Source organism: Cotesia glomerata, linkage group LG2, assembly GCF_020080835.1.
Source record: "Cotesia glomerata isolate CgM1 linkage group LG2, MPM_Cglom_v2.3, whole genome shotgun sequence".
Taxonomy (NCBI): Eukaryota; Metazoa; Arthropoda; class Insecta; order Hymenoptera; family Braconidae; genus Cotesia; species Cotesia glomerata.
In genome coordinates this window covers 1,878,119-1,905,095 of record NC_058159.1, presented here as the reverse complement: position 1 = coordinate 1,905,095, position 26,977 = coordinate 1,878,119, and the positions used below count along the sequence as shown (strand labels likewise).

The following is a 26,977-nucleotide window of genomic DNA, read 5'->3' as shown; positions in this document are numbered from 1 at the left end:
AAATATATGAAAAATTGATGTGGGTACTCAAATGAAAGGTCTCGATGAATGTAATGTCAGGATGAGCTTATATCTTTAAAAATGTTAATAGTTCACAAGATAAAAGGTAATTTCTTAATTATTGACATTTTTAAAGATATAAGCTCATCCCGATGTTACACTCATCGAGACCTTTCATTTGAGTACCCACATGGCATTTTTTATATATTTTATATATATAGTATTTGTGAAATATATAAATATATGAAATATATGAAAAATTGATGTGGATATTCAAATGAAAGGTCTTGATGAGTATAACATCGGGATGAGCTTATATCTTTAAAAATGTCAATAGTTCACAAGATACAAGCTCATTTATAATTATTGATATTTCTAAATATATGAGCTCATCCCGATGTTACACTCATCGAGACCTTTCATTCGAGTACCCACATGGTATTTTTTATATATTTATATATATATTATATATATGTATATATGAAAAATATATAAAAATGCATGTGGGTACTCAAATGAAAGGTCTTGATGAGTGTAACATCGGGATGAGCTTATATCTTTAAAAATGTCAATAGTTTACAAGATACGAGGTCATTTCTTAATTATATATATATATATATTATACTAATTCAAATAAAAACCTTTGTAATGACACTAAATTTCACTAAAAAAAACTAATTTTATCATATGACTATCCTGGACACAAAATTTTTCTTATTTTTTTAATAATATAGACAATAATAATTACCTCCAGGTAAAAACTCCATTATCAAATATAAATTAATTGGATCTTGAAAACTGTAATACATTTTAACAACCCACTGGTGATCTGCTTCGACGAGTACATCTCTTTCAGCTCTTACGTGTGCAACTTGTTCTTTTTCAAGCATATCTGCTTTTCTTAATATTTTCATTGCGTAAACGTGACCGGTATCTTTTTTCTGCACAAGTCTTACCTGTAAAATAAAATAAAATAAATAATTTAAAGTAAAGGCTCCATAATTTAAAATTAGAGACTAAAGAATAAAATTTAAAGCGCATAAGGGTAGAGTAATGATTGATTGTAATAATAGTATTGAAGAAAACAAAATAATAAAAAATAACCTCGCCAAAGGCACCACGACCGATGACCTTGAGTGGTTCAAAGTCTTCGACACCGAGTCTGGATCGCTTCAAGCGAAGAAACTCTGTTTCTTTTTGCGCATGCTGAAGCCTTTTCTCCTGTTTCTGCTGCTCGGATAAACCTTCATCTTTCAATGATTCCTCGAGTTTTGCTAGCCTTTGCTTTCGCTCAATATGTTGGGCTATTAAATTGCTGTAGTAGTTTTCTAATGTCACCTATAAATAAAATATAAATAATGTTAAAATTTATTAACTTTTTTTTTTTGGCAAACAGTTACAGTGATTGTTGTAATAAAACTTAATAAAGACAAAAATAACTCAAGAACTTTTAAGGTAATTAACTTGAGTTTTATTTGTTGAAAGGAGAGAAAATATTTGCGGGGTAATCAATCTTGAAACTTTTATAGTTTTTTAAATTCTTGAATTTTTCAAGAGCTGGGGAATATAAGAAAGTTACTTAAATTCACTTAAGCTTTTTCAGTGTCAGAACATCAACAAACTTTTTTTAAAGTTTTGTAGGTTGAATGATATAAAGAATTTAATCTTATTTGAAAAGAAAATATTTTATATGAAAAAGTAAGTTTTTTTTGAAAATTTTATTTTTTTTTTCATTGTAATTTTACCAAAAAATTATTTTCATAACCATTATTATAGATTAATGACTTTTGATTAATAATGACTCTTGTTAAACTGCACTGTACTTTTTTAACTATTGACATTTTTAAAAATATAAGCTCATCCTGATGTTACACTCACGAAGAGCTTTCATTTGAGTACCCACATGCATTTTTGATATATTTTTCATATATATAAATATAAAATATATATAAATATATAAAAAAATGATGTGGGTACTTAAATGAAAGGTCTTGATGAGTGTAACATCGTGATGAGCTTATATCTTCAAAAATGTCAATAGTTCACGAGATACGAAGTCATTTCTTAATTATTGACATTTTTAAAAATATAAGTTCATCCCGATGTTATACTCATTAAGACCTTTCATTCGAGTACCCACATGCATTTTGGTATATTTTTCATATATACATATATATAAATATATAAAATATATGAAAAATTGATGTGGGTACTCAAATGAAAGGTCTTGATAAGTGTAACATCGGGATGAGCTTATATCTTAAAAAATGTCATTCGTTGACAAGATACAATGTCATTTCTTAATTATTGACATTTTTGAAGATATAAGCTCATCCCGATGTTACACTCATCAAGACCTTTCATTCGAGTACCCACATGCATTTTGGTATATTTTTCATATATACATATATATAAATATATAAAATATATGAAAAATTGATGTGGGTACTCAAATGAAAGGTCTTGACGAGTGTAACATCGGGAGGAGCTTATATCTTTAAAAATGTCAATAGTTCTCAAGATACAAGGTCATTTCTTAATAATTATTTTTTTTAAACTAAATAATAATAAAGCAATTGGATAAAATAGTAAACTAATTAAAAATGTAGTAAAAAAATTAAAAATGTAGTAAAAAATAGTCTGGATCATTATCAAACAATCTCAACATAAAAATATAATAATATTTTAGTAGATAAAAAAATAAACATTACCTTTGCCTTGGTAGCTTTATCTAATGTGTGGCCACTGAAACGTATCGTGCTTTCTGTCGCGGCCATCTCCAATACCCCTGCAACAGGTAAAAAAATTCAAATTATACATCTTTATTTAAATATTTATTATTATTATTATTATTCGAGAAGAAAAAAAAATTGTGCAACGTACGAATAAATAAGAGAAAAAATCCGAGCTAAATAAGTAAAATTAAAAACATATAATATATTGTCGATAAATGTCACATGAATGCGGGTCAAAAATGACAAGGACTCTTATGTGGGTAGACAGATGCATAAACTCGCGAAGCGGATATCTGGTATAGGAATGGAGGGTAATATATACCCAGTACTCAGTTTGTCTTCTCCGTACACTGACATTGACATAACGACCTACGTGAATAATTTTGTACTGTAAATTACTTCACATTACATCCATACGCACTCTTTTTATTTATTCTTTCATTTCTGTTTATTTTTAAGAAGGGCTACACACAGTTAAACTCTTATAAAATTGTCCAGTTGCTAATTCAATAAAAAAATATCTAAGAGTTTTTTTTTTTCCAAAAAAACCAAAAATTTCAGATCAATAATAAATTAATTTATGTCAAACTCACAATACAATTATTTGAGGCGTGTTCACATAAAAAGTTAAAAGTTAACGAACAATTACACTTTCACACATAACAATAACACGGTATTTTATGAGAAAAACTCAACAAATAATAGTTTCAAACAAGAATTTCAACACAATGACAATTTTATAAATAACAATGTTCTTAAACACAAAGTAGAAAACTTCAGAGTTTAAGATAAAATTTTTTCTTAAATTTCAAGAGAAACTTCAATTAATGTTATACTTTTTCTGGTATTCAAAATAATATTTATATATCAAGGTTTATAATTTATAAAATATTTATAAATAAGGCTTATAATTTCTCAATAAAATAAAATAATTTCACCTAATTATTTGTTATTCGGAAAATTATGATTAAATTGACAGTGTAGGCGCAATAGGATATCCGTGTACACAATCACATGATTATCTTTTATTTATTTTATCAAATTATTCACTTAATGTATAATGAGAATTTACGAGAAAGTAAAATAAAGTAATCAAAGAAAATAGTCGTTGAATTAAAATAAATTCGTCTTGTTAAATTACTCTGTAATCATGATTATATTCTTCTTATATTTTTTAACTCTAGTTGCGCAAAAAAAAAATCTTATAGCTAAAAAGAAAATTAATTTGAATTAAGAAAAAAATTTTTGAATTAAATAAAATTTACTTAAAATATTTCAGAATTTCAATGAATCTGAAGACTTAATCACTCTGCAATAAATTATTTATTAAAATTATTAAATGAATTGGTAAATATTTAAAGTTCCAATATAATATACCATGAAAATTAATGTGGGCGTAGATATTAAATCGCTTTCTTCGCTCTCGTTCTATTCAAATACCAGCAAACCCCGATAACGATTCCCTGCTGTACGAAACGCGTGTGTATGACAAGTAAACATGCATATATAATGGGTAATGCTACTGCGGTATGTAACACGTGCACTTAGAGTAAGAGCAAGAATAAGAATAAGAATAATAAAAAAATTGATAAGAATTTACTACTGACTTCGGAGTGCACACTTTATAGAGTAGACCATGACTGGTTAATAGTTTTACAAATTAACAGATAATCTCGACGAGATTGTTAAAATTTATAAGTCGAGAGTACGTACGCAACGCTATCATGAATTTTATTAAAAATTTATTTTATTTTGTGGAAAGTGTCGCGGTAACATGTCAATTATTTTTTAGGTCACTCATTTTTCTTTTTTATTTTTTAGATAGATTTAGTTAATTATTGTATAATTAATTTGAAAAAGAAATTTATATAAAACACAATTTTAAAAAGTAGATATGGATTTTTTATTCAAATTAAAAAGCTAAATTAATTAGATGATTAATTATTACTAGCAACCTTGCAGTCATTATGTCACTGTTGCTTTATTAAATAATGAATTTTGTTATATTGCACTGTAATTTTTTAACTATTGATGTTTTCAAAGATATAAGCTCATCCTGATGTTACATTCATTAAAAGCTTTCATTTAAGTACCCACATGCATTTTTATATATTTTTCATATATATATATATATATATATATATATATATATATAAATATATGAAAAATTGATGTGGGTACTAAAATGAAAGGTCTCGATGAGTGTAATGTCGAGATGAGCTTATATCTTTAAAAATATCATTAGTTGACAAGATACAATGTCATTTCTTAATTATTGACATTTTTAAAGATATAAGTTCATCCTTGTGTTACACTCATCGAGAGCTTTCATTTGAGTACCCACATGGCATTTTTTATATATGTTATATATATGGTATTTGTGAAATATATAAATATATAAAATATATGAAAAATTGATGTGGGTACTCAAATGAAAGGTCTCGATGAGTCTAACTTCGAGATGAGCTTATATCTTTAAAAATGTCAATAGTTCTCAAAATACAAGGTAATTTCTTAATTGTTGATGTTTTTGAAGATATAAGCTCATCCTGATGTAACACTCATCGAGATCTTTTATTTGAGTACCCACATGGCATTTTTTATATATTTATATATATATGTATATATGAAAAATATATAAAAATGCATGTGGGTACTTAAATGAAAGGTCTCGATGAGTATAATGTCGAGATGAGCTTATATCTTTAAAAATATCATTACTTAACAAGATACAATGTCATTTCTTAATTATTGACATTTTTAAAGATATAAGCTCATCCCTGTGTTACACTCATCGAGAGCTTTCATTTGAGTACCCACATGGCATTTTTTATATATGTTATATATATGGTATTTGTGAAATATATAAATATATAAAATATATGAAAAATTGGTGTGTGTACTCAAATGAAAGGTCTCGATGAGTACAATGTCGGAGTGAGCTTATATCTTTAAAAATGTCAATAGTTCACATGATACAAGGTCATTTCTTAGTCCAGAATAAAAAATTTTACTTATTCTCTTAATAATATAGATAAAGTTAAATTAGGTCAATGAAATTGTATTTTTTAATTAAAAAAAAATATACAATTACTAGTAAGGCATTTTTACAAAATGATTTATGTTGACGATTGATCAAAGGGATGATAAATAGTCTGTGACAAAATAAACATTACATTGGGGCTAAGTGGAGAAGAAATGACTTATTATCGGTTCCTTTCTTTGAGATCACTAACAAAAATCATTTATTCTTGCTGTAAGGGTGAATTTTATTTTATTATCTTTAGAAGAAAAAACTAGATATATTGATTTAGTAATTTAAGATTTCAAGATAATGGACGGTAGTAATTTATTATAAAATTAATTCTTGATAAATTGTAATATGAAACTGTATTAAGTAAAGGAGTTTAGCTTAAATAATTTTTTATTCCATTTTCGTTAAGACTTTTCACTGAACTGGGTTATTTTAAAATATGATAATTTTTTATAATAATTCTAGGAATAGATTGATATTTATAAAGAAGCTATAAATATGATAGACATTTTTATTTTTTAAATGAATTATCGATTTCTTTTAATAGCGATATTATTGATGAACTTAATATGTTTGACAATTTAACAGTTCATTGGTCGCGCAGTGAGCAATTTACTATACTGACGCGACAAAACTCTCCTGATGAAACTTGCTAGACAGCAAGACTAAAAGCATCGCCAACGGAAGATTAAACTTGATTTTGTACAATTTTTTAATTAATATTACAAATTTTTTTTTTTTTTTTGTAAAGTACACGCTTTTAAGACTCAAGATTCAGCTTGTTATTAAGTGCAAGAGGTTCTGAGTAAATTATTTAGTACGTCAAATGTAATCTAGAGTAAATCAATTCAAAATTTGCTTGATAAAATTATAAATCAATTTTTTTTATGTACTTAGTTAATAAAATTTTATTATCCAACTCTAAAAAAATATTAGAGCTAATTTTTGTTGAACATTAAACTAATTTTTCTTATCATTAATCAATTGCTAAAGCAGAATCATAATATTAATAATGCAAAAAATTGAGTTTCCCTATTACGATGCTCTGTAACGATTTTTCGCTAGCGTTATTTCATTTAATTATTTACAGTGAAGTATAGAAAATCAATATTTTCAGTTGAATTTTATACCGACGGAAATATACTTCAATAATAATAATATTAGAGTTCAAAAATGCATTTTCATCAAATGAAACCAAGAAAATATTTATCGTGCAGAAGCAAATTCTACTTTAAAGTACCTCCTGTCGTTTACTTAGCATTTTTACGCTCATAAAAAATTGTTAATAGTACCCATATTAAAACCACCAATCAATATTAAATTTTTTTATAGAGTGGACAAAGTTTGATATTAATATCTTCTGTTTTTCATTTAAAAATGATAAAAATTAAAGTTTAAAATTCTTCATTTCTTAATCAAACAATATATACTAGCAACCTGCAGTCACTATGTGACTGCCGAGAATTGTGAGCTATAAATAAGTAAAATTTTGCTTAATTAAATAATTACTTTTGTTAAATTGCACTGTACTTTTTTAAGTATTGACGTTTTTAAAGATATAAGCTCATCCCGATGTTGCTCTCATTAAGAGCTTTTATTTGAGTACCCATATGCAATTTTGATATATTTTTCATATATACATATATATAATATATATAAATATATGAAAAATTGATGTCGGTACTCAAATGAAAGATCTTGATAAGTGTAATATCATGATGAGCTTATATCTTTAAAAATGTCAATAGTTGACAAGATAACAAAGTCAGTTCTTAATTATTCACATTTTTGATGACATAAGCTCATCCCGATGTTACACTCATCGAGACCTTTCATTTGAGTATCCACATCAATTTTTTATATATTTTATATATATGGTATATGTGAAATATATAAATATATGAAATATATCAAAAATTGATGTGGGTACTCAAATGAAAGGTCTTGATGAGTGTAATATTGAGATGAGCTTATATCTTTAAAAATGTCAATAGTTCACAAGATACAAGATAATTTATTAATTATTGACGATTTTAAAGACATAAGCTCATCATGATGTTACACTCATCGAGACCTTTCATTTGAGTACCCACATGGCATTTTTTATATATTTTATATACATGGTATTTGTGAAATATATAAATATATGAAATATATCAAAAATTGATGTGGGTACTCAAATGAAAGGTCTTGATGAGTGTAATATTGAGATGAGCTTATATCTTTAAAAATGTCAATAGTTCACAAGATACAAGGTAATTTATTAATTATTGACGATTTTAAAGACATAAGCTCATCATGATGTTACACTCATCGAGACCTTTCATTTGAGTACCCACATGGCATTTTTTATATATTTTATATACATGGTATTTGTGAAATATATAAATATATAAAACATATGAAAAATTGATGTGGGTACTCAAATGAAAGGTCTTAATGAGTGTAACATTGTGATGAGCTTATATCTTTAAAAATGTCAATAGTTCACAAGATACAAGGTTATTTCTTAATTATGTATCTAGAGATAAAGCATTTTCGAATGCAGCCTAAATTCTTATCATAATAAATTGAATATCGGTGAGAATAATATGAAACCTTGAAAAGGCACAAACATAAGATTAAAATTAGCCAAAGTTTTTGATTTTTATTTTTCATTCACTGATAGAAGGATTTGTTTATAGTTAAAAATATTTGTTAATATTTAACAAATCATTTATTAGAAACCACTTTTTAGTCCTTAACAAATATTTCTTAGTATTTAAAAAAATTTATTAATATTTAATAAATTAATATCAGATTTATTAAATACAAACAAATCATTTTAAATACTAAGAAACATTTGTTTAATACTAAAAAGTCGTCTCTAATAAACGATTTGTTAAATATTAACAAACATTTTTAACCATAAACAAATCTTTCTATCAGTGTTCATTAAATTAGAACTGAAAAATAATTTTAAAAAATTGCACTCATAGTTTTTTCAATTTTTTTAACAAATAAATTTTTATTATAATAGTTTTTTCAACAAAAAAAACTCCAAAAATTTTTAGAACTCAATTTTCACTAAAAAAACTGTCTAATGTCACAAAAAAATTTATAATAGCAAAAAATTCTCAAACTTCCACAATTTTCATTGAAATTCACGGAAAAAAATTACCTTTTAAGCATGTGTTACTAAAAAAAATTCACCAAAATCTCAATATCCTACAATATGCACCAAGTTCAACGTGTCTATGCCGTCAAAGCTTCACAAAATACTTTTATTCTAGGTCTAGGGTTATGAATACGTATACATAGTATAGTAGACTACATATATACGTTATACGGTCAGGCAAAGTAAAGCCACGAGTGTTGAAACAGGTTTGCGTTGAAACGAGTCAGGCAGGCTCTACTCTTCTTTTCTTTCTTTCTTTCTTCATTCCTTCTCTTTCTTTCTTTCTCTAAAACGACCTAATGCAACGTAAGATCAAGACTCCACACTACAAACTACGTGTCATGCCAAACCAAGTAGAATCACCAGACAATGAACCCCGTGTCGTTCTAGACCCGACAGACGTTTTATTTCTTCTTTCCATTATCTTCTATTTCAATAAAAAAAACTCGTTTTATTATTTAAATAAAAGCAGATTATAATATATATCATAACAATTGTAATAATAAATATCAATATTTACTTAAATTAAATAAATAAATAACAGAGCGTTAAAATTACATACAAAAAACATAAATGGAGAAAAACCTCGGTACCATACCATGGAAAACAATAAACCAGCACTTAACGTTGCGCAACAGTGCACGTAGGAACCCGCCACTAAAATTTCTGCTGCGTTACATCAATCTTCGTACTTGTAAGTATTTTTTTTTTTTTATTATTTATAAATATATATCACATATTACTGCACTGTACATTTATTTAAATTTAAACTCTAAAATTTAATGAAAATTAATTGAGCAGATATTTGATAATTTTTTTAATAAATAAATTATTGCAAAAAAAATTATAATACTAAATTTAGTCGATATTTTTAATTTTTTTTTATGAAAATCAATTTAGACATCTAAAAATTTTTATTATTTTTTATTAGAGAATTATTACAAAAAAAAAAAAATTTTTTTTCTCATTTGTTAAAAACTTCAAAAACTATGTGCAATTTTTTAAAAATATTTTTTAGTTATAATTTAATAAATTAAGCAAAATAAAAAAATCAAAAATTTCGACTAACTTCATTATAATATTTTTTTTTTAATGAAAATTAATTTAGCTGACATCTAAAAATTTAAAAAATTTTTTTATTAAAAAACTTAAAAAACTATAAGTGCAATTTTTTAAAAATATTATTTAGTTCTAATTTAATAATTAAAAAAAAACTTAAAAAATTAAAAATATCGGCTAATTTTAGTTATTTTTTTTTTAATAATTAAATTAGAACAAAAAAATATTTTTTAAAAATTGCATTGACAGTTTTTAAAGTTTTTTATAAATGAAATTTTTTTTTTGGAGTCATTTTTTCAATAAAAAAAAATTTAAATATCGCTTAATTTAATTTTTATGAAAAAATTGACGTAGAAATTTTAAAAAATCAAAAATGCAATTTTTCAAAAATAATTTTTTGAATAACACTGAAGTTAGCAGACATTAAAAATCTTTTCAAAATTTTATACCAATCAAAATATCATTCAAGTTAGCAGTTACTTGATCATTTTTTAATTTTATTTAACAAAAAAATTTTTCTCGAAAAATTATTTATAAAAAACTTTTTTTTTCCATCATTTATTTGTACAACAATTCTTAAAATTATTAAATATCTGCTAAATTTTCATGCAATCAAATTATTATTAAAAAATTCCACGTGTAAAAATGAATAAAAATTACAAGAAAAAACATTTTTCTAAACATATTTTTAATGTAATTTATTTACTAAAAAAATTTATAAAATTGACAGCTGACAGCTATTATTTTTTTGGAGTGAATTTGTTAAATAAAATTAAAAAATTGTCAACCGTCTGCTAATTTTATAATACTGTTGTTGGCCGACATTTTTAATTTTTTGATTTTTTTTCATTCATTAAATTAGAGCTAAAAAATATTTTTTAAAAATTGCACTTATAGTTTTTTAAGTTTTTCACAAGTGAAAATTTTTTTTGTAATAATTTTTTCAATAAAAAAAAAGTTTTAAAATTTTTAGATGTCAGCTAACTTAATTTTCATTAAAATTCAAAGAATTTTGCGATTATGTTATTTAAAAAAGTGATCTCTACCTTTCATGTCAATTCAAATGACATTGATAATAATGATAATAATTGTGATGATGAAAATGTTGACAATGATGACCACAGACAGCAGACAAACTGATGAAACTACGCATAGTGAAACAGTTTAACCGGCACTACTTGAGTCGCCAGGGCCAATTTTAGATGGAGTGTCAGACGGACAGACCAAAAATAACTAAGTCTTTTTTTTCCACTTATTAAATTTAATTAATTAATTTTTTATTATTACTGACATTATTAAGCTTCACTGTTTTATTCAAATCAATCAATTAATTAATTAATTTATTTGTTTGCTACAAGGAAGACGATTGTTTGTTTAACGAAGAAAGAAGGAGAAGAAATGCGAAGAAAAAAATCTAAGTGTGTAGTGCGGATGTTTGGCACGAGTACTAACGCTTGGTTAAAAATAATGCATAATAGATTAAATGTAATGTTATGTGTAAGTGTAAGTAACGCAATCTAGGAAGGTATGTGATATAATGTATAATGTAAGATATAATATAAGGACCACAAGGTTGTATTAAGAGAGAAGACACTATTCGATTAACTTCATCACTTCGTATTGAATTTTGTAGCACTTTTATTTACTTCATGCTCAATACTTTGAATAATATATAACACTCATACTTTATATTATGTACTTAGTAGGTATTAGGCTTATATTTTGTTGTATTATATGAGGATAAAAGTAAAGGTGGTGGAAGACGAATAGAAGAAGAAACGCGCGACACGAGCGCCGGCCACCGACTCCCGTTTCGAATTTCTACGATCTCCCCTTCCACTTATCAAGTGTGCTCCTGTATGTATAGTACCGTTGCTGAGAATCGAGTAAAGATGAGTTGAGTGTACTGGTGCTGGTGAGAGGTGAGAGAGATGAGGGAAGAGATGAGGGGCCACGGATGCTGGGTATAGTACCCGATTCGAAGAAAAGGAAGATCAAATTTAAGAGAAAGACTTATTCGGGCCGGAAGTTGTCGAAGGTAACGTCATAATCACCAACGTTGAGATTATTTGGATTTTATTTTTGCAGTTTAAGTTTGTTAAACTGTTTATTGACACGGAAAGTTTATTACTGAAGAAATGGTGGATTTTTAGAATTGGGAAGAGATTATTTTATCATGGTAGAGAGAATTTAATTAAGATTTTTTAAGTTTGGAGAATATTGGAATTATTAATAATTATTAATTTTACTTATTAATGATTAATTATTTATTACTATTATGCTTTACTTGTACACCTATCGGTTTTTACAAGGCTGATTCCTCTTTTTCTCCTAGCTCTACGCTTTTTCTATTTCTTATATTGAACTTCAGCAAGTCCCACCCGACACTTCATTTTTACTTTAACTAGAATTTAATTTGCGCGCGCAAGCGCGCGCCTCATATTTATTTTCATGATATATTTATGTGTCGTTTATGTATATTATATTCGGTTTCAACCAATCAGAATGAGAATAAATATTTTCAACCAATCACATTACGAATAAATTGGTTTCACATACATTTCATCTTAATTTTATTATAGGACTAGAATTCAAATTTGCGCGCGCCTCATATTTATGGTCATGATATATTTATGTGTAGTTTATGTATATTATATTCACTTTCAACCAATCAGAATGAGAATAAATATTTTCAACCAATCACATCACGAATAAATTGGTTTCACACACTGATAGAAGGATTTGTTTATAGTTAAAAAGATTTTTTAATATTTAACAAATCATTTATTAAAAGCCATTTGTTAGTCCTTAACAAATATTTCTTAGTATTTAAAAAGATTTATTAATATTTAATAAATGAATATCAGATTTATTAAATACAAACAAATCATTTTAAATACTAAGAAATATTTGTTTATTACTAAAAAGTGGTCGCTAATAAATGATTTGTTAACTATTAACAAATATTATTTAATACAAATAAATCCTTCTATCAGTGCATAACATTTCATCTCAATTTTATTATGGGATTTTTGCGGCTGTGGACCGACTTGTGCTTTCTGTACCGTATTCACCCTGAATCTCACCTGTTGGAATAGAACCATGGGGAAACCACAGAGAAAACTCATGATAGTACAGTCGCCCTGATAGCCATGCAGAATACAAGTTGGCTTTAGACTGGACTCCAAGTTGTGAAAAATCTAAGACTCGAATCTAACGACAGTTTCATTAAACATCTTGTAGTGCAGGAGTTTGAGTGAACCTGCACTGAACTTTGAGACAATGTCTGTTAATGCGGCAGAGTACAAAAATTTTACCATTTGCATTCTACGATCGGTAAATTACCGAAAATTGATGATAGTTTGTCGGTATAAGCCTTATAGCCATCAGAGAAATTCAATCTTATGGCCAATTGTTAATAAATTACAACTACAATTATAATTGTTATTACGATCACTATTATCATTGTTATTTTTACTATTTTTATAATTATTAATAAATTATAAGAAATATATATTAATTCTGAGACCAATGTAATCAATTTTATATATTTGTACAAAATCAAATAAAAAAAATTAACAGTAAATTTATTTTTCATATTTATTTTGCGTATAAATATAACTTTGGTGCTATATTTGCCGTAGGTGAAAAACTTCTTCGAATAAATGTTTTTAACGATAGGAAAAACATCAGGTTAAAAATTATCTTTTTCAAATTTATCCTTTTCAATTAAAATATAAAAATTTTTATTTAATTTCATTGAGTTACTTATTTATGAGTTATAAGTAATTAATACTTCATCAAATGACTAAGAAAATCGTAGGTTCTTAATTTTATGCATTATCTTTCTTAAAAAATCATATCGAAATAATTGCCTCAAAATTTGTTGTGTTGTAGATTGAACTTTCTGAGTTAAAAACTTGATTGCTAAATATGTCTTCATATTTGTTAGTATTTTAAATGAAAATTGAAGTTTAAAATTTATACAACTTCAGCTAAAAAATTTGTTAAAAAATGTTACAGTCTAACTTGACATTATTTTTTACGCAAATCTCATTACAACTTTTAGCTAACCTTCTGCAAATAAAAACTTGTCAACAGCTTTAGTTCAGATGTCGGCGTAGGTTTATTTGAATTTCCTAACCAACTTCACTACAGATTCAATACAGGATTCTGCAGTGAGTGACTTTAAGTGAACTTTGAAACGACTTGGCTAAAATCCTGCCAGTGCAGGTTATTTTACTCAAAGCGTGGCTATCAGGGGAGTGGTCACCCATTCAAGTTGTTGCTTAAATGGGTGATCACCCAAGTCAGACGTGTGCCGTCCGGCTATCTCTGCCACTTTCAGAAGCTGGCAGCGTAACGCACATATTTTTATTGTGCAATCACTGAAAAATAGTGGTGCGTGCCGGGATCGAACCCGGGTCCCACTCTTTTGAAAAAAGGGCACCGAGCCGACTAGGCTATTGCCCGCCTCTAATGATTAATTATTATAATTATTAATTATTTATAATTAATAGTTAATATTTAATAATTAATAATTATTAATTATTAAAAATTATTAATAATTGATGAATTTTAGAAGATGGAAAATCAATAAATTTATTGATAATTTTTAAAACTTCAGACTTTTGAAAAATAGCTTGTAAAAAATTATTAAATTATTGAAGATTATTTTATAAGCTTCAATTTTTTGAATTAAAAAAAAAATAATTTGATTTAAAAGAAAAATTTTGAATCAAAGTAAAATTTAGTTTAATTATTGAAGATTATTTTATAAGCTTCAATTTTTTGAATTAAAAAAAAAATAATTTGATTTAAAAGAAAAAATTTTTAATTTAAGTGAAATTCACTTAAAACATGAATAATTGTTAGCTCAAACATTTTTTAAGGTCAATCAAGATAATCAAACCCTTCAAAGGTTTATTTATTTTCAATGCAAGAAAAAGCGTCAATTTAATACATTACTTTTTTATTTATTAGAAATAAAATAATTATGATAAATAATTAATAAATTTATTAATAATTCTTAAAACTCCAGGCTTTTGAAAAATAGCTTATAAAAAATAATTTAATTATTAAAGATCATTTTATAAGCTTCAATTTTTTGGATTTGAAAAAAAATTAATTTGATTTAATAGAAAAATTTTTTAATTTAAGTAAAATTCACTTAAAACTTGAACAATTTTTACCGAGCATTTTTTAGGGTCAATTAAGATAATCAAACCTTTCAAAGGTTTATTTATTTTCAATGCACGAAAAAGCGTTAATTTAATACATTACTTTTTTATTTATTAGAAATAAAATAATTATGATAAATAATTAAGAGGATCAATAAACTTATTAATAATTTTTAAAACTTCAGGCTTTTGAAAAATAGCTTGTAAAAAATAATTAAAATATTGAAGATCATTTTATAAGCTTCAATTTTTTGTTTTTGAATGAAAATTAATTTGATTTAAAAGAAAAACTTTTGAGTTCAAGTAAAATTCACTTAAAATTTGAACAATTTTTAGTCCAAGTATTTTTTAAGGTCAATCAAAATTATCAAACCCTTCAAAGGTTTATTTATTTTCAATACGCGAAAAAGCGTTAATTTAATACATTACTTTTTTATTTTTAGAAATAAAATAATTATATCAAATTTTACTTGACCGAATAATTTTTTTTTTAATTAAAAACTATAAAATAATTTTTTTTAATTGAGTTCTCTTTAATCAAGCTAAATTTTTTTAAGTCTCACAAATATTGTTTAAAAATTAAAAAATGTTATATTTTTTTTGAACTGGTATAGAACTAAATTTTGAGGTATGATGGTATGTTATAAAATAACTGCGTCAGTAAAATTGAATGCGGATAAAATAGTTTTATATTGAGGCAATAGCTGTTGAAAGTTATTAGTTTCAAAGTTGTTAAGTATTTTTATATTAGTACTTTATTTAAAATATGTCTTGTAGTTCAATATATCAGATTTTAAATGTCAAATGTGTTTATTTTGGCAGTGAAAATTTGAAAAATTTACACAATAAATAAAAGTTTTATACTTGTTCAGTTTTGGCATAAATAATTTTAATTGTAGAAAATTTTACAAAAATTATAGAAGTATAGAATATGTAAAGCACTTCTTATTTAATTGAGTACCCCAGTGGAAATAAATAATAATCCGAGCAATTGGATACCTTGACCCTGGTTGCGTGACATTGAAACGCCAGCAAAATAATACTCAATTATATTATTAAAAAAAAAAAAGTTATTGGATTTTAAAAGCTAAATACCGCGTTATTTACGTCGGTTTTGATTTTTTTATTTAAATGTCACGGCAATATATAATGTACAAGTTTACGACTGCTGTATGGAATTTAAATCAGAAAATGTGGATACGCAACCACTGAATTACAAACTAACCAACCACATACACACACGAATATCTGGAATCTACTGGAATTATCCCGACATAAATCACTGAATTCTTCCTGTCGGTACCCCGTTAATACGGACCATCACCGTATTAACACAATTGAGCTCAATTTCATTAGTTACAAGTTACAACTCATCCTAGACGATATAATTAAATTTATCTGGCTAATTAATATCAATTGTAAGCTTGACTGTTTTAATAATAATTCTATGTGATCCCTAATTATTCTACATAATTCTAATTACGTAAAGCTACTGACCAGCTGAGTTTCCTTCTAAATAATTCCAGCCTTCACACTTTTAAACTTTTATTTGTTAAAACTTTTGTTACGCAAAATATAAATATTTAACCCACATTTAGTACACACAACAAAAGAGTTTCACAACTAAAATCCCATACGAGTCGATATCTACGGACCACATCCGTTAACCAAGGTCATGAGGTCTAAATCACGCGTATGTCACCAATTAAATAACACTGAATTGCTTATACTAACTTTATTGTAAAAATTGACAATTTTAAAATTTTTTAAATAATTTCTTTTGGCTAAGAGATATTTTTAATGAAAAGAAAATTACTTACACAGAAAAAAAAATTAGGAAAACGGTTGACCCTAAAGGCCATCCCTGCAACTTCCCGCTAATTCCGTTAATACCTAGGCGCTTAAAATTGCACCTACGAAGTTTTTGAGCTCTTCGAGCTCAAAAATACAATCTATGTGTTATTTTGAGCTCTCCAAGCTCAAAAAAATACCTTTTCTATGCTTTTGAGCTCTTTGAGCTCAAAAGTTTGATAAAAGTTTCATAGAACACTATTTTTTGAATTTTCAAACCGCAATAACTTTTGAATGAACGAACCGATTTGTACGCAATTGGCGGCATTCTACGCAGTTTTTTAAGCCTCATAAAGAATTTTTAAGTTTCAATTGATCAAACTAGAAATTTCAGAGTAATTCCGAAAAAACACTTTTTTGGGTTTTCTTTCCTGCACGATATCTCTCGAACGAATCAACCGATTTTGACCGGATTAACGGCAATCGACGTAGTTTTTTTTATGTTAAGAGCTGATTAGTTTTTGGAGTTGATTGATAAAGCCGTTTAAAAGTTATTCCAAAAAAACCACTTTTGAAAAAATTTTTTTTTACAGTTTTTTTTAGATTTTTCCAAATCCATCGGTCCGAATCAGTCCAAATTGTATTTTAAATCTAAGTTTGGCCAAGCCCTTTCGAATGGCACCAACCGCGATCAAATCGATTTAACCGTTCAAAAGTTATAAGAGGTTTACATACTTACACACACACACACACACACACACACACACACACATACATACATACATACATACATACATACATACAGACATAGTGACACCCTCGCGAGAATAGTCAGGGAAGCTTCCTAGGACCTCAAAACGTCGAGATCTGATGAAAACTCGATTTTTGAAAAACGGGGTATAACCAATAACTTTCCGATTTTTAAAAATTTTCAATTTTCTTAGCGGGAAGTTAAAAATGTCCTTGAATTAAGTATATAATTTTTAACAACTTAATCTTTTTAATCTGAGTAGAAAAATTTTTGAACTAATTAATTTTTCTTGATTTAAGAATTTTTCGTCTTGATCCAAAAAAAGTTACCCTCTTCAAAATTATTTTCTTAGTTCAAGAATTTTTCTCTCGAATCAAGTTAATTTTTTTTCAGTGTATAAATTTTGATGTTAATTATCATTTAAGAATGTTTTTTTTTATAAAATATCAATAAAAAAAAATTAAAAGAAAAATTCTTCAGTTCAATAATTTTTCTGCCAAATTAAAGATAAATAAATTTTTTCAAAATTATGTTATTGATTCAAGAATTTTTCTTTAAATCAAATTAATTTTTTTATAACTATTTACAATTATTTTAACCATAAAGGAAAACAAAATTAAACAATTTAGGTGTAGTAAAATTAAATAATAAGACCTATTTGCTTAGAATATAAGTATACTTAAATAATTAAACTAATATACTTAAATTAATCTATATTGGTATTTGATACCAGCACAAGTAAAACTTGAAATAATAGTAAGAGTATTGAATAAAGTAATTAGAAACAAAATACTAACTGTAATTCAGAGAAACTGAGAAAAGAAAATATAATAGTTAAAAAAAACTGAATTAATGAAGAAATATATTGGTATTTAAGATCAATAATTATAATTGTTAAAATAATAATTTAATTATTAATTATAAATATTAAACTTGCGGAAATTTTTCTAAATATTTAATTTTATTTTTATTTAAAGTAAATATTTAAAAAAAATTTACTTAAATGATAATTGGCTTAAAAACTTTTTGTTTAAATTGAATATTTTTTATTTTATAGCAAATATCTCTTAGCTATTAATCATTACTGACTTTTATCATTAATCAGAATTGTATAACTATCAAAACATTAATTTTAAACTTCACTAAAATTAATCAATCCAAAAATTTCCACTCAGAATTTTTATTTGCAAAAATGACACTCCACAAATTCATTTTTACTTTATTTTGTACTAACTAACACGTATTAATTTGTAATATTGTTTGAAGATGCAGCACATAAACCAAGTTACACTCATCGTAACTGCAATTGCCGGTTTACTGATACTAGAAGACACTGAGTCTAAATCAAGACTATACAAGTCCAGCTAAACTGACCATTTTGATCCGCGTCGGAATTACATTAGCCGACAGTATATGTGTGTAAGTGAGGGTATAAAATAAGATATACGTGTGAGTAAGTAGCAGTTAGTGACCTGAGAGGGTTGCTTCTGCTCTTATCGGCTTCTAATACGGGATTTCATGGGCTTGACGTCATGTAAGACCCACTGTCGCGTTTCTGCAGTCCATCTACCACATCTACCACTACCTACAGCCTTCAGTCTTTGCTTTCAATGATATCTATTCTGTTTTACCTTTACCTTTACCTTTATCTGTGAACAATGTACACTTTACTGTCACTGCTATGCTGTTCTGTATTGATTTTAATAAAATAATAATAATATTTGTAATACTAATTTTTTAATATTAGTCAAAGCCTTTCCAGTCCTTTTATTTGACTTTATATTTATTGAAAATTTTAATCAGATTCTTCGGTAACAATTTTTACTTTTCTGGTAATTTTTTTAAATTAACGATTAAAGTTATAATGTGAATTTACTGAAAAGTACAATAACAAGTTTGGAAAAACATTGAGATTGGACAAAGATAAATAAATAAAATTTTGTTTTATTAAATAATGAATTTTGTTAAATTGCACTGTACTTTCTTAACTATTGACGTTTTTTAAGATATAAGCTCATACCGATGTTACACTCATCAAGACCTTTTATTTGAGCACCCACATCGATTTTTCATATATTTATATATATGTAATATATGAAAAATATATAAAAATACATTTGGGTACTCAAATGAAAGCTCTTGATGAGTGTAACATCGCGATGAGCTTATATCTTTAATAATGTCAATAGTAAAGAAAGTACAGTGCAATTTAGCATAATTAAAAAATGACCTTGTATCTTGTGAAATATTGACATTTTCAAAGATATAAGCTCATCCCGATGTTACACTCATCGAGACCTTTCATTTGAGTACCCACATGCATTTTTATATATTTTTCATATATACATATATATAATATATATAAATATATGAAAAATTGATGTGGGTACTCAAATGAAAGGTCTCGGTGAGTGTAACATCGAGATGAGCTTATATCTTTAAAAATGTCAGTAGTTCACAAGATACAATGTCATTTTTTAATTATTGACATTTTTAAAGATATAAGCTCATCCTGAAAATATGCTCATAAAGACCTTTCATTTGAGTACCCACATGGCATTTTTTATATATGGTATTTGTGAAATATATAAATATATAAAATATATGAAAAATTGATGTGGGTACTCAAATGAAAGGTCTCGATGAGTGTAATGTCGGGATGAGCTTATATCTTTAAAAATGTGAATAGTTCACAAAATACAAGGTCATTATTTAAAATAATAATCATATTTACAATTTTTATTTTTATAAAATTATTATTATTATTATTATTATTATTATTATTATTATTATTATTATTATAAATAATCTTATTAACACACTCTTATCATACAGTGTGTACTTAAACACACCTTGTAGGTGTAGAGTTATAATTCGATTTGGCAAATACTAGGTGACTGTAATCTAAACTTACTTGGGTGTATCTGTATACATCAGTAATAGTGACTATATAATGGCTCTGAGCTAAATATATGTATGACTGTGTGCAGAGAATAGAGATGTGCTAATGTATGCACAAACATAGAACATAGAACATAGAATATATACCTAAACATGAACATTATCGGCGTGGATAGATGAATTTATGTGTGGTGCTTTGTGTCTATATAGATTTATCGGTGTCTACTATCGTATAACCATCCCTAGAATCTCTTACGGAGCATTAGTAACCTAATGCACCGTTTCTTGATCAATTCAAACGTTGAATAAAGGGTTTTAATGCCAATCGAACGATCGATTTTAGTTTGCGGGCAGTTCATTAGTTGATGAACCGGTTTTTATGCACTGATTTTACTCCCCTGGAGATTTGTGGTATTTATGTAAATATTTTACGTGTCAATAAATTGGGTGCATTATGGATGAAGAGAAGAGAAGAGAAGATAGGTTTGCTAATCCCGAAATTAATTTATCCAATGTTTGGTATCGATAGGGTATTATTTATTGCGGCGCGATTGTGGAGTACAGAGCTTCAGGGTAATTTTATTACTTATTAATTAGCAAAAATAAATGCGCCAAAAATTTTTAAAGTAAAGAAATTTAATATCAAAAAATTCAAAATTAAATTTGTTCAACGACAAATTAGAAACAAAATTATCGTCCGAAATTTTTTGGTCAGTTCTGAAATAATTTTCTGAACAATTTTGTATTTTACCCCTAGTAGAAATAATCGAGTTTTCACTGGATATAAACCAGTAACTGGCCAGTGATATCGAGTAAAAACTTGAAATCGCGCCACCTACAACTAAGTCATAAACATTAGTTACACCGACAGTGTATCTTTACTAGTGTGTGTGTGTTTGTTTATTTTTTTTGTTAACCTGTACGCATCATTATTGTAATTATTATTAAAAAACAGTATAAATCAATCAAAATTAGTGTTTATTAACGTGTAAATAATTTCCAATATATATTTCAAAATGGATGCAGTGAAAAAAAATGACACAATATATAAATTGCGACTGTGAGCATTAAAAACAAATCCAATTCAAAATAATTATTTTCTTATTCTATTGTTAGATTTATTATTAGTCTATCCGTCTAATGATGTTATCTATTTTATAATGTACACATAAATGAAACTTTTTTATATCATATCGTTTATTAAACATTATTTTGAATTTATTTGACAATTTTAATAACTCCTAATAACCTCAGAATTCGAAACTGACAGTTTCACTAAAGCCGCCATAATGTTTTGTTAGATCTCTAGTAAAACTGGCCAGTTACTAGACAGAAACTTGATATTACACTGGCCAGTTACTGGTTTAAGTCTAGTAAAACTGGCCAGTTACTGGCTAAAAACTTGATTTCATTTCTACTAGGGACAGAGCTTCAGGGTAATTTTATTACTTATTAATTAGCAAAAATAAATGCGCCAAAAATTTTTAAAGTAAAGAAATTTAATATCAAAAAATTCAAAATTAAATTTGTTCAACGACAAATTAGAAACAAAATTATCGTCCGAAATTTTTTGGTCAGTTCTGAAATAATTTGCTGAACAATTTTGTATTTTACATCACTAATTACAGTACTTTTTGTTGATGCGTAAAATACTCAGCTTAGTATTTCTGAAAAGAATTTAATGTTGACAATAATAGTAAGGTATTCTTAGTTTTAAAAAATATGTGGCCACGTGTGTGATGTTAGATGTCAGTACTTTTGAGAAAAAAAATAAAAAATTAACAATAACTGTCCACGTGAGTCAGAATAACAAGCTCCATGAATCTAGAAACAGTTATACCGCGGTCGCGTAAATAGTAACCGCAGCTTGTTTGTAATTTATTGAGCAATTAATTAAATTGTTCGGAACTAGTGTTTTTAACCATAAGTTTCATACACTTGTGAAGATCTGTTTACACGACTTCGATATTCTGGTAAATTGTTAGAAGTTACAAGAAATTTAAGGTTCAAATCTTTTGTTTGCACAAAAAAATTACGATTTTGTTTTAATTTTGTTCCTTACAACGCTGATGGAAAATTAATTTAATATAACGTTGTTCGGACACGATATATAGTTTGTATTATTGTTTTTCTTTTTATTCGTTAGTGCTGCTTTTCTTACAAACAAATTTATTTAATTGATATTCAATGTTAATTGAAAAAAAAAAAAAAAATCTTGAACCAAAAAAATAAATTGGAAGAATTAAATAATCTTAAAGCAAGAAGAAAAACTCTTGAATCAATTCAAATTAACCTAAACTACACGGGAAAAAAATTGTAAAAAAAATTACAGTTGTAATATCGTAATTTAGGAGTAAACTTTTAATACAGTCATTTTGATGATTTTACATTTTAAAATTTACGATGTTATGTTTGGACATCAATTACTTTTATAAGCATTTTTACAATGTAAAATCGTGAATTTTAAAATGTAAAATTATCAAAGTGACCTTAGTAAAAATTTGGTTCTGGATTATAATGTTACAATTGTAATTTTTTGTAATCTCAGTTCAAGAATTTTAAAAATCGAATATTACAAAATTTTTCCTCTTTAGTCAAGCTAAATTTTTTATTAATGTAAAAAATTGAGAAAAAATGAATCTTGATATATTTTTGAGATTTTCACGACTAAAAAGTGCAGGTAAATGCTTGAAAAAATCTAAAATCAGCTGTCTAGCACAGGTAGCCCCGGATTTTAAAACCCGACACGCATATTTCACGTTCTAGTTACCTGATTGGTGAAACTGTTATGAAAATTCATAAGTCACGTATCTCAGTTGAAGCGTGCCTCGAAAATTTCTTTTTTTTTAGAAGCGAGTCAATTTTCCGGTAGAACCTCGAAATTCGTCCAAAGATGGCCGCTTTTCCTCGAGTTTCACCATTACATCAATCAATAACCGAATTTTTGAAACGCTTTCCTTGATGAATTATTTCATAAGGATTTCCATGAACACTGAAGCGAAAATTATCAGTAGAAATCGCTTTTGTTTAAAGATTACTCAATTGATTATTCAAATTTATGGATTATATATTGTATAAAGTTTTCGCAAGCGTAACGAACCGTATTATAGTTATTTTTAATGTCTTATAGTTGTAATTAATTATTTATTTCTTTATGTATATTATTATATATTTAGATAATGCCTGGGTAAGAAAGAAATAATGGATTGCTATAACTATGATGGATGTAATTAAGTTGTGTTTAATGTTCTGCAAGCTTGATCAGATCATCCGTATAAAATTAGCTTTAAGACGTATTCAAATTTCACCACACGCTTTAAAAATTACTCATCATTACAATAAGTAATTTTGCGTTGTATTAAAAACGTTCATGCGTAAGACAATAGGATATATTAATTTTTAATTTTTAGTCTTGATAATTTAAATCATAAAGTAATCTTTTCTAAAAAATTGAAGTCGTTATCGATCAAATCAAAAAATTATTGATAAAAATTAGATGATGGTTCATGTAGTGAAATTATTTTAGTTAATTTTTCACCGTATTGAAAACAATCACCTAAATACAGGTTATTACATAATTGGAAATGATAGTTTTGTAAAATTTAATAAACAATAAAGATGGACGTCAAATCGACGACTTATTTTTTTAAAAAAATTTTTTACCATTCATTTTGAAATCTTTTTGACTAAAAAATGTTTTTTTGAATTTCTAAAGCTAGATCAAAATTATATTAAAGAATTGCAATTATTAATAGCACTTATAAAGGTATCAATACCTATATTTTTAAAGAAAAAAAATAAATGACCAAAAATAATGTTTATGCCTTATGCAGAGTCTTTATTTTACTTGGAACTCAATTAAGATGACTAAATTTTTAATCAGACACTTTTATTTGAAACTCTGATAAATTTTGAATTTAAGTTTTTGACAGCAATATATAATTTACGATCAATCGAAGAGAATCATGTAATAATTTTAACGAGTTCAATTTTAAAAATTCAAAACTCAATTTTCCAAATCTTTCAATATTAATCACCGTTTTTCTTGTTATTCACATGGTATATTTTTATTCACCTTGTGTCTAATGTTATTTACGTCTAATCTCATTGAACATGAGAGAATGTATTTTACACATATAGTATAGGCTATCGACCTTTTAAATCGGGGTAGATAAGACAATCTTTTGCCGATAAACAGGTCAAATTCACGTCCTTTTATTCGATCCACGCAACAATAATAGCTAATGGCCAATAACAATAACTATATACTCTGTGAAGTTTTTTATAATTTTTCTATTTCTATTACATTAGATTAAACATCAAACAAAACAGCAAACACACTTCTAAAAGTTAACTGGTCTTTTACTTTATGATCTTATTTACATTCAGATCAGACGATAAAAAGTTAAACAAAATAAGTTAAGAGTAACAGTTTTATGTTACTTACTTTATTGCCATCAAGTGAATTACGTGATGCGACCGATTCAACAACAGACTTAGACTTTACAAAGTAAGACTTTCAATTAAAAAGTTTAAATAAATATTAATAATACTAACATAATTTATGTCTTTGGATAAGTATTTACATTATTGCATTAAACAGATGTTTCATCTGCTACAAATGTATTAGACATAAAAAAAACGTCAGACGACAGCAATAATAAATAGTTAATTGCTGTCAATTATTATTGACGGTTTATCATCTATTCGAACCCACTATCCAGAACTAATCGCTTTCCTTATTAATCTATTGATTTATTTATTTATCTGTTTATCTGGCTTATCAATTTATGTATCTATTCACAACATTGTTTATTATCTCGCCTGTTTATTCTAAAAATTCTGAAAATCCAAAAGTGCACGCCTCATAATCTAATTTTCCATAAAAAAATTGACTAAAATAAAATACAAAAAATACTTTTAAATCTTTCGCGCCATTGTCCACCCAGAAAAGAAAAGAAATTGTAAACGAACCTTATTTACATAGATATAGATGTACAAACGATTAGTGGATTTTTAGTTTATTGCTAATTATAAATAAACTACATTGAATTAGACCGAGATCTTCGAAAGGACTTAGTTTTGAATCATACTAAAGCGTATAAAAAATAAATGGACTTGATCAGTTAAGTTTTTCGGCAGTTATCGTGACCACGCCAGTTTTCATACATACATTTGACAGCCGAACGTCCACGGAATAATTTTTTTAAACATTGTTTTTATTTATTTAAAAAGCAAAATGTCATAACTGTTGAAACTAGTGTTTTTCCATTACATTTATGTGTAAATATTGTTCTACACGTGCGATAGAAAATAAATAGAGACAATTTTAGCTCACGAAATCGCTTGATTTTTGTAAGGCGAGTGTAAAGCACAACCTCATCCGCTTCGCTTATGAGGCGTGCAAAATTAGTTTAGTAATTTATTAAACTAAAAATGAATGTTAAATAAGCTTCTTCAGGGAGTCTAAAAAATAATTTTTATTTTATACCTTAATACCTCAAAATTAATTCTCTAATAAGGAAACGATTCAGTGACCATGCGCCACCTGTTGGAAAATTTTAACACTACTTTTGGTCAAAAAATTATAAACGCGCATCTCAGAGAATTTTTTCACGGATTAATTAAAAATTGAATCTACTAGTACAAATTTTACCAGATTTCACTATAAAAGGCAAGTGTAGAGCACAACCTCATCCGCTTCGCTTATGAAGTGTGCAAAAATACTTTCTTCAAACGAAATACTGATCCAAGATAATTTTTCTAAAATATTTTTGATTAAAAATAGAGTTTGAAATGTTAAAAAAAAGCTGTGATTTTTCATAGCTAATTCAAAAAATTACTAATAAAAATTTTTATTGATTTACTGTTAACGGTTGACAGCTTTTACAAATGTATCAAAGTAGAATACAAAACAGTTGCGAGTCATTCTTATTCAAGGAAATTCATGAATACCAATCAATTACTACTAAAAATAACAAAAGTCACAACAACAGGGGTGATTATCATTTTTTTTACTCGATTTTTATACCCAGAAGAAATAAATTCTTGGCTGTAGTATAAATCTTGGCAATTCAAAAAAACATTACACTGAAAATAGTGACTTCGTCCAAGACAATGTCGTTCCATATTAAATAAAAACATTTAAAACATTTAAAACTCGGGCAAAAAATCACCTAAATTTAAAACGAAAGTCACATTTAGAATTTCATAAAATGCTGGCTGATTAAAACTAATAATCAACATAATAACAATCAAGACAGACGTGTATAATGAGTACCAGCAGACGTAAAACAAGTTTACCTGAACACATAACAAAAAACACTTGAGTTAATTAAATTATAAATATATTTTTTAAATTCGACAATT

At 26.4% G+C, this 26,977-nt stretch overlaps 1 protein-coding gene across 7 annotated transcripts in view; it reads right to left on the bottom strand.

Moving 5' to 3' along the window:
• Window positions 1–26,977, bottom strand: part of LOC123259472 (serine/threonine-protein kinase tricornered) — an 89,976-nt gene that overhangs the window by 4,342 nt on the left and 58,657 nt on the right. For 3 of the 7 annotated variants that reach the window (XM_044720009.1, XM_044720008.1, XM_044720010.1), the window contains 3 exons: window positions 2,712–2,788; window positions 1,105–1,338; window positions 749–956 (listed from right to left, as the gene is read on the bottom strand). In XM_044720009.1, coding sequence (XP_044575944.1) covers window positions 749–956; window positions 1,105–1,338; window positions 2,712–2,788 — 519 coding nt within the window. Of the gene's footprint in view, window positions 1–748; window positions 957–1,104; window positions 1,339–2,711; window positions 2,789–8,929; window positions 9,170–10,407; window positions 10,417–11,031; window positions 11,329–16,662; window positions 16,893–25,802; window positions 25,815–26,977 lie in introns of those variants that run through there. The other 4 variants (XM_044720014.1, XM_044720012.1, XM_044720011.1 and 1 more) reach the window with 4 other exon arrangements.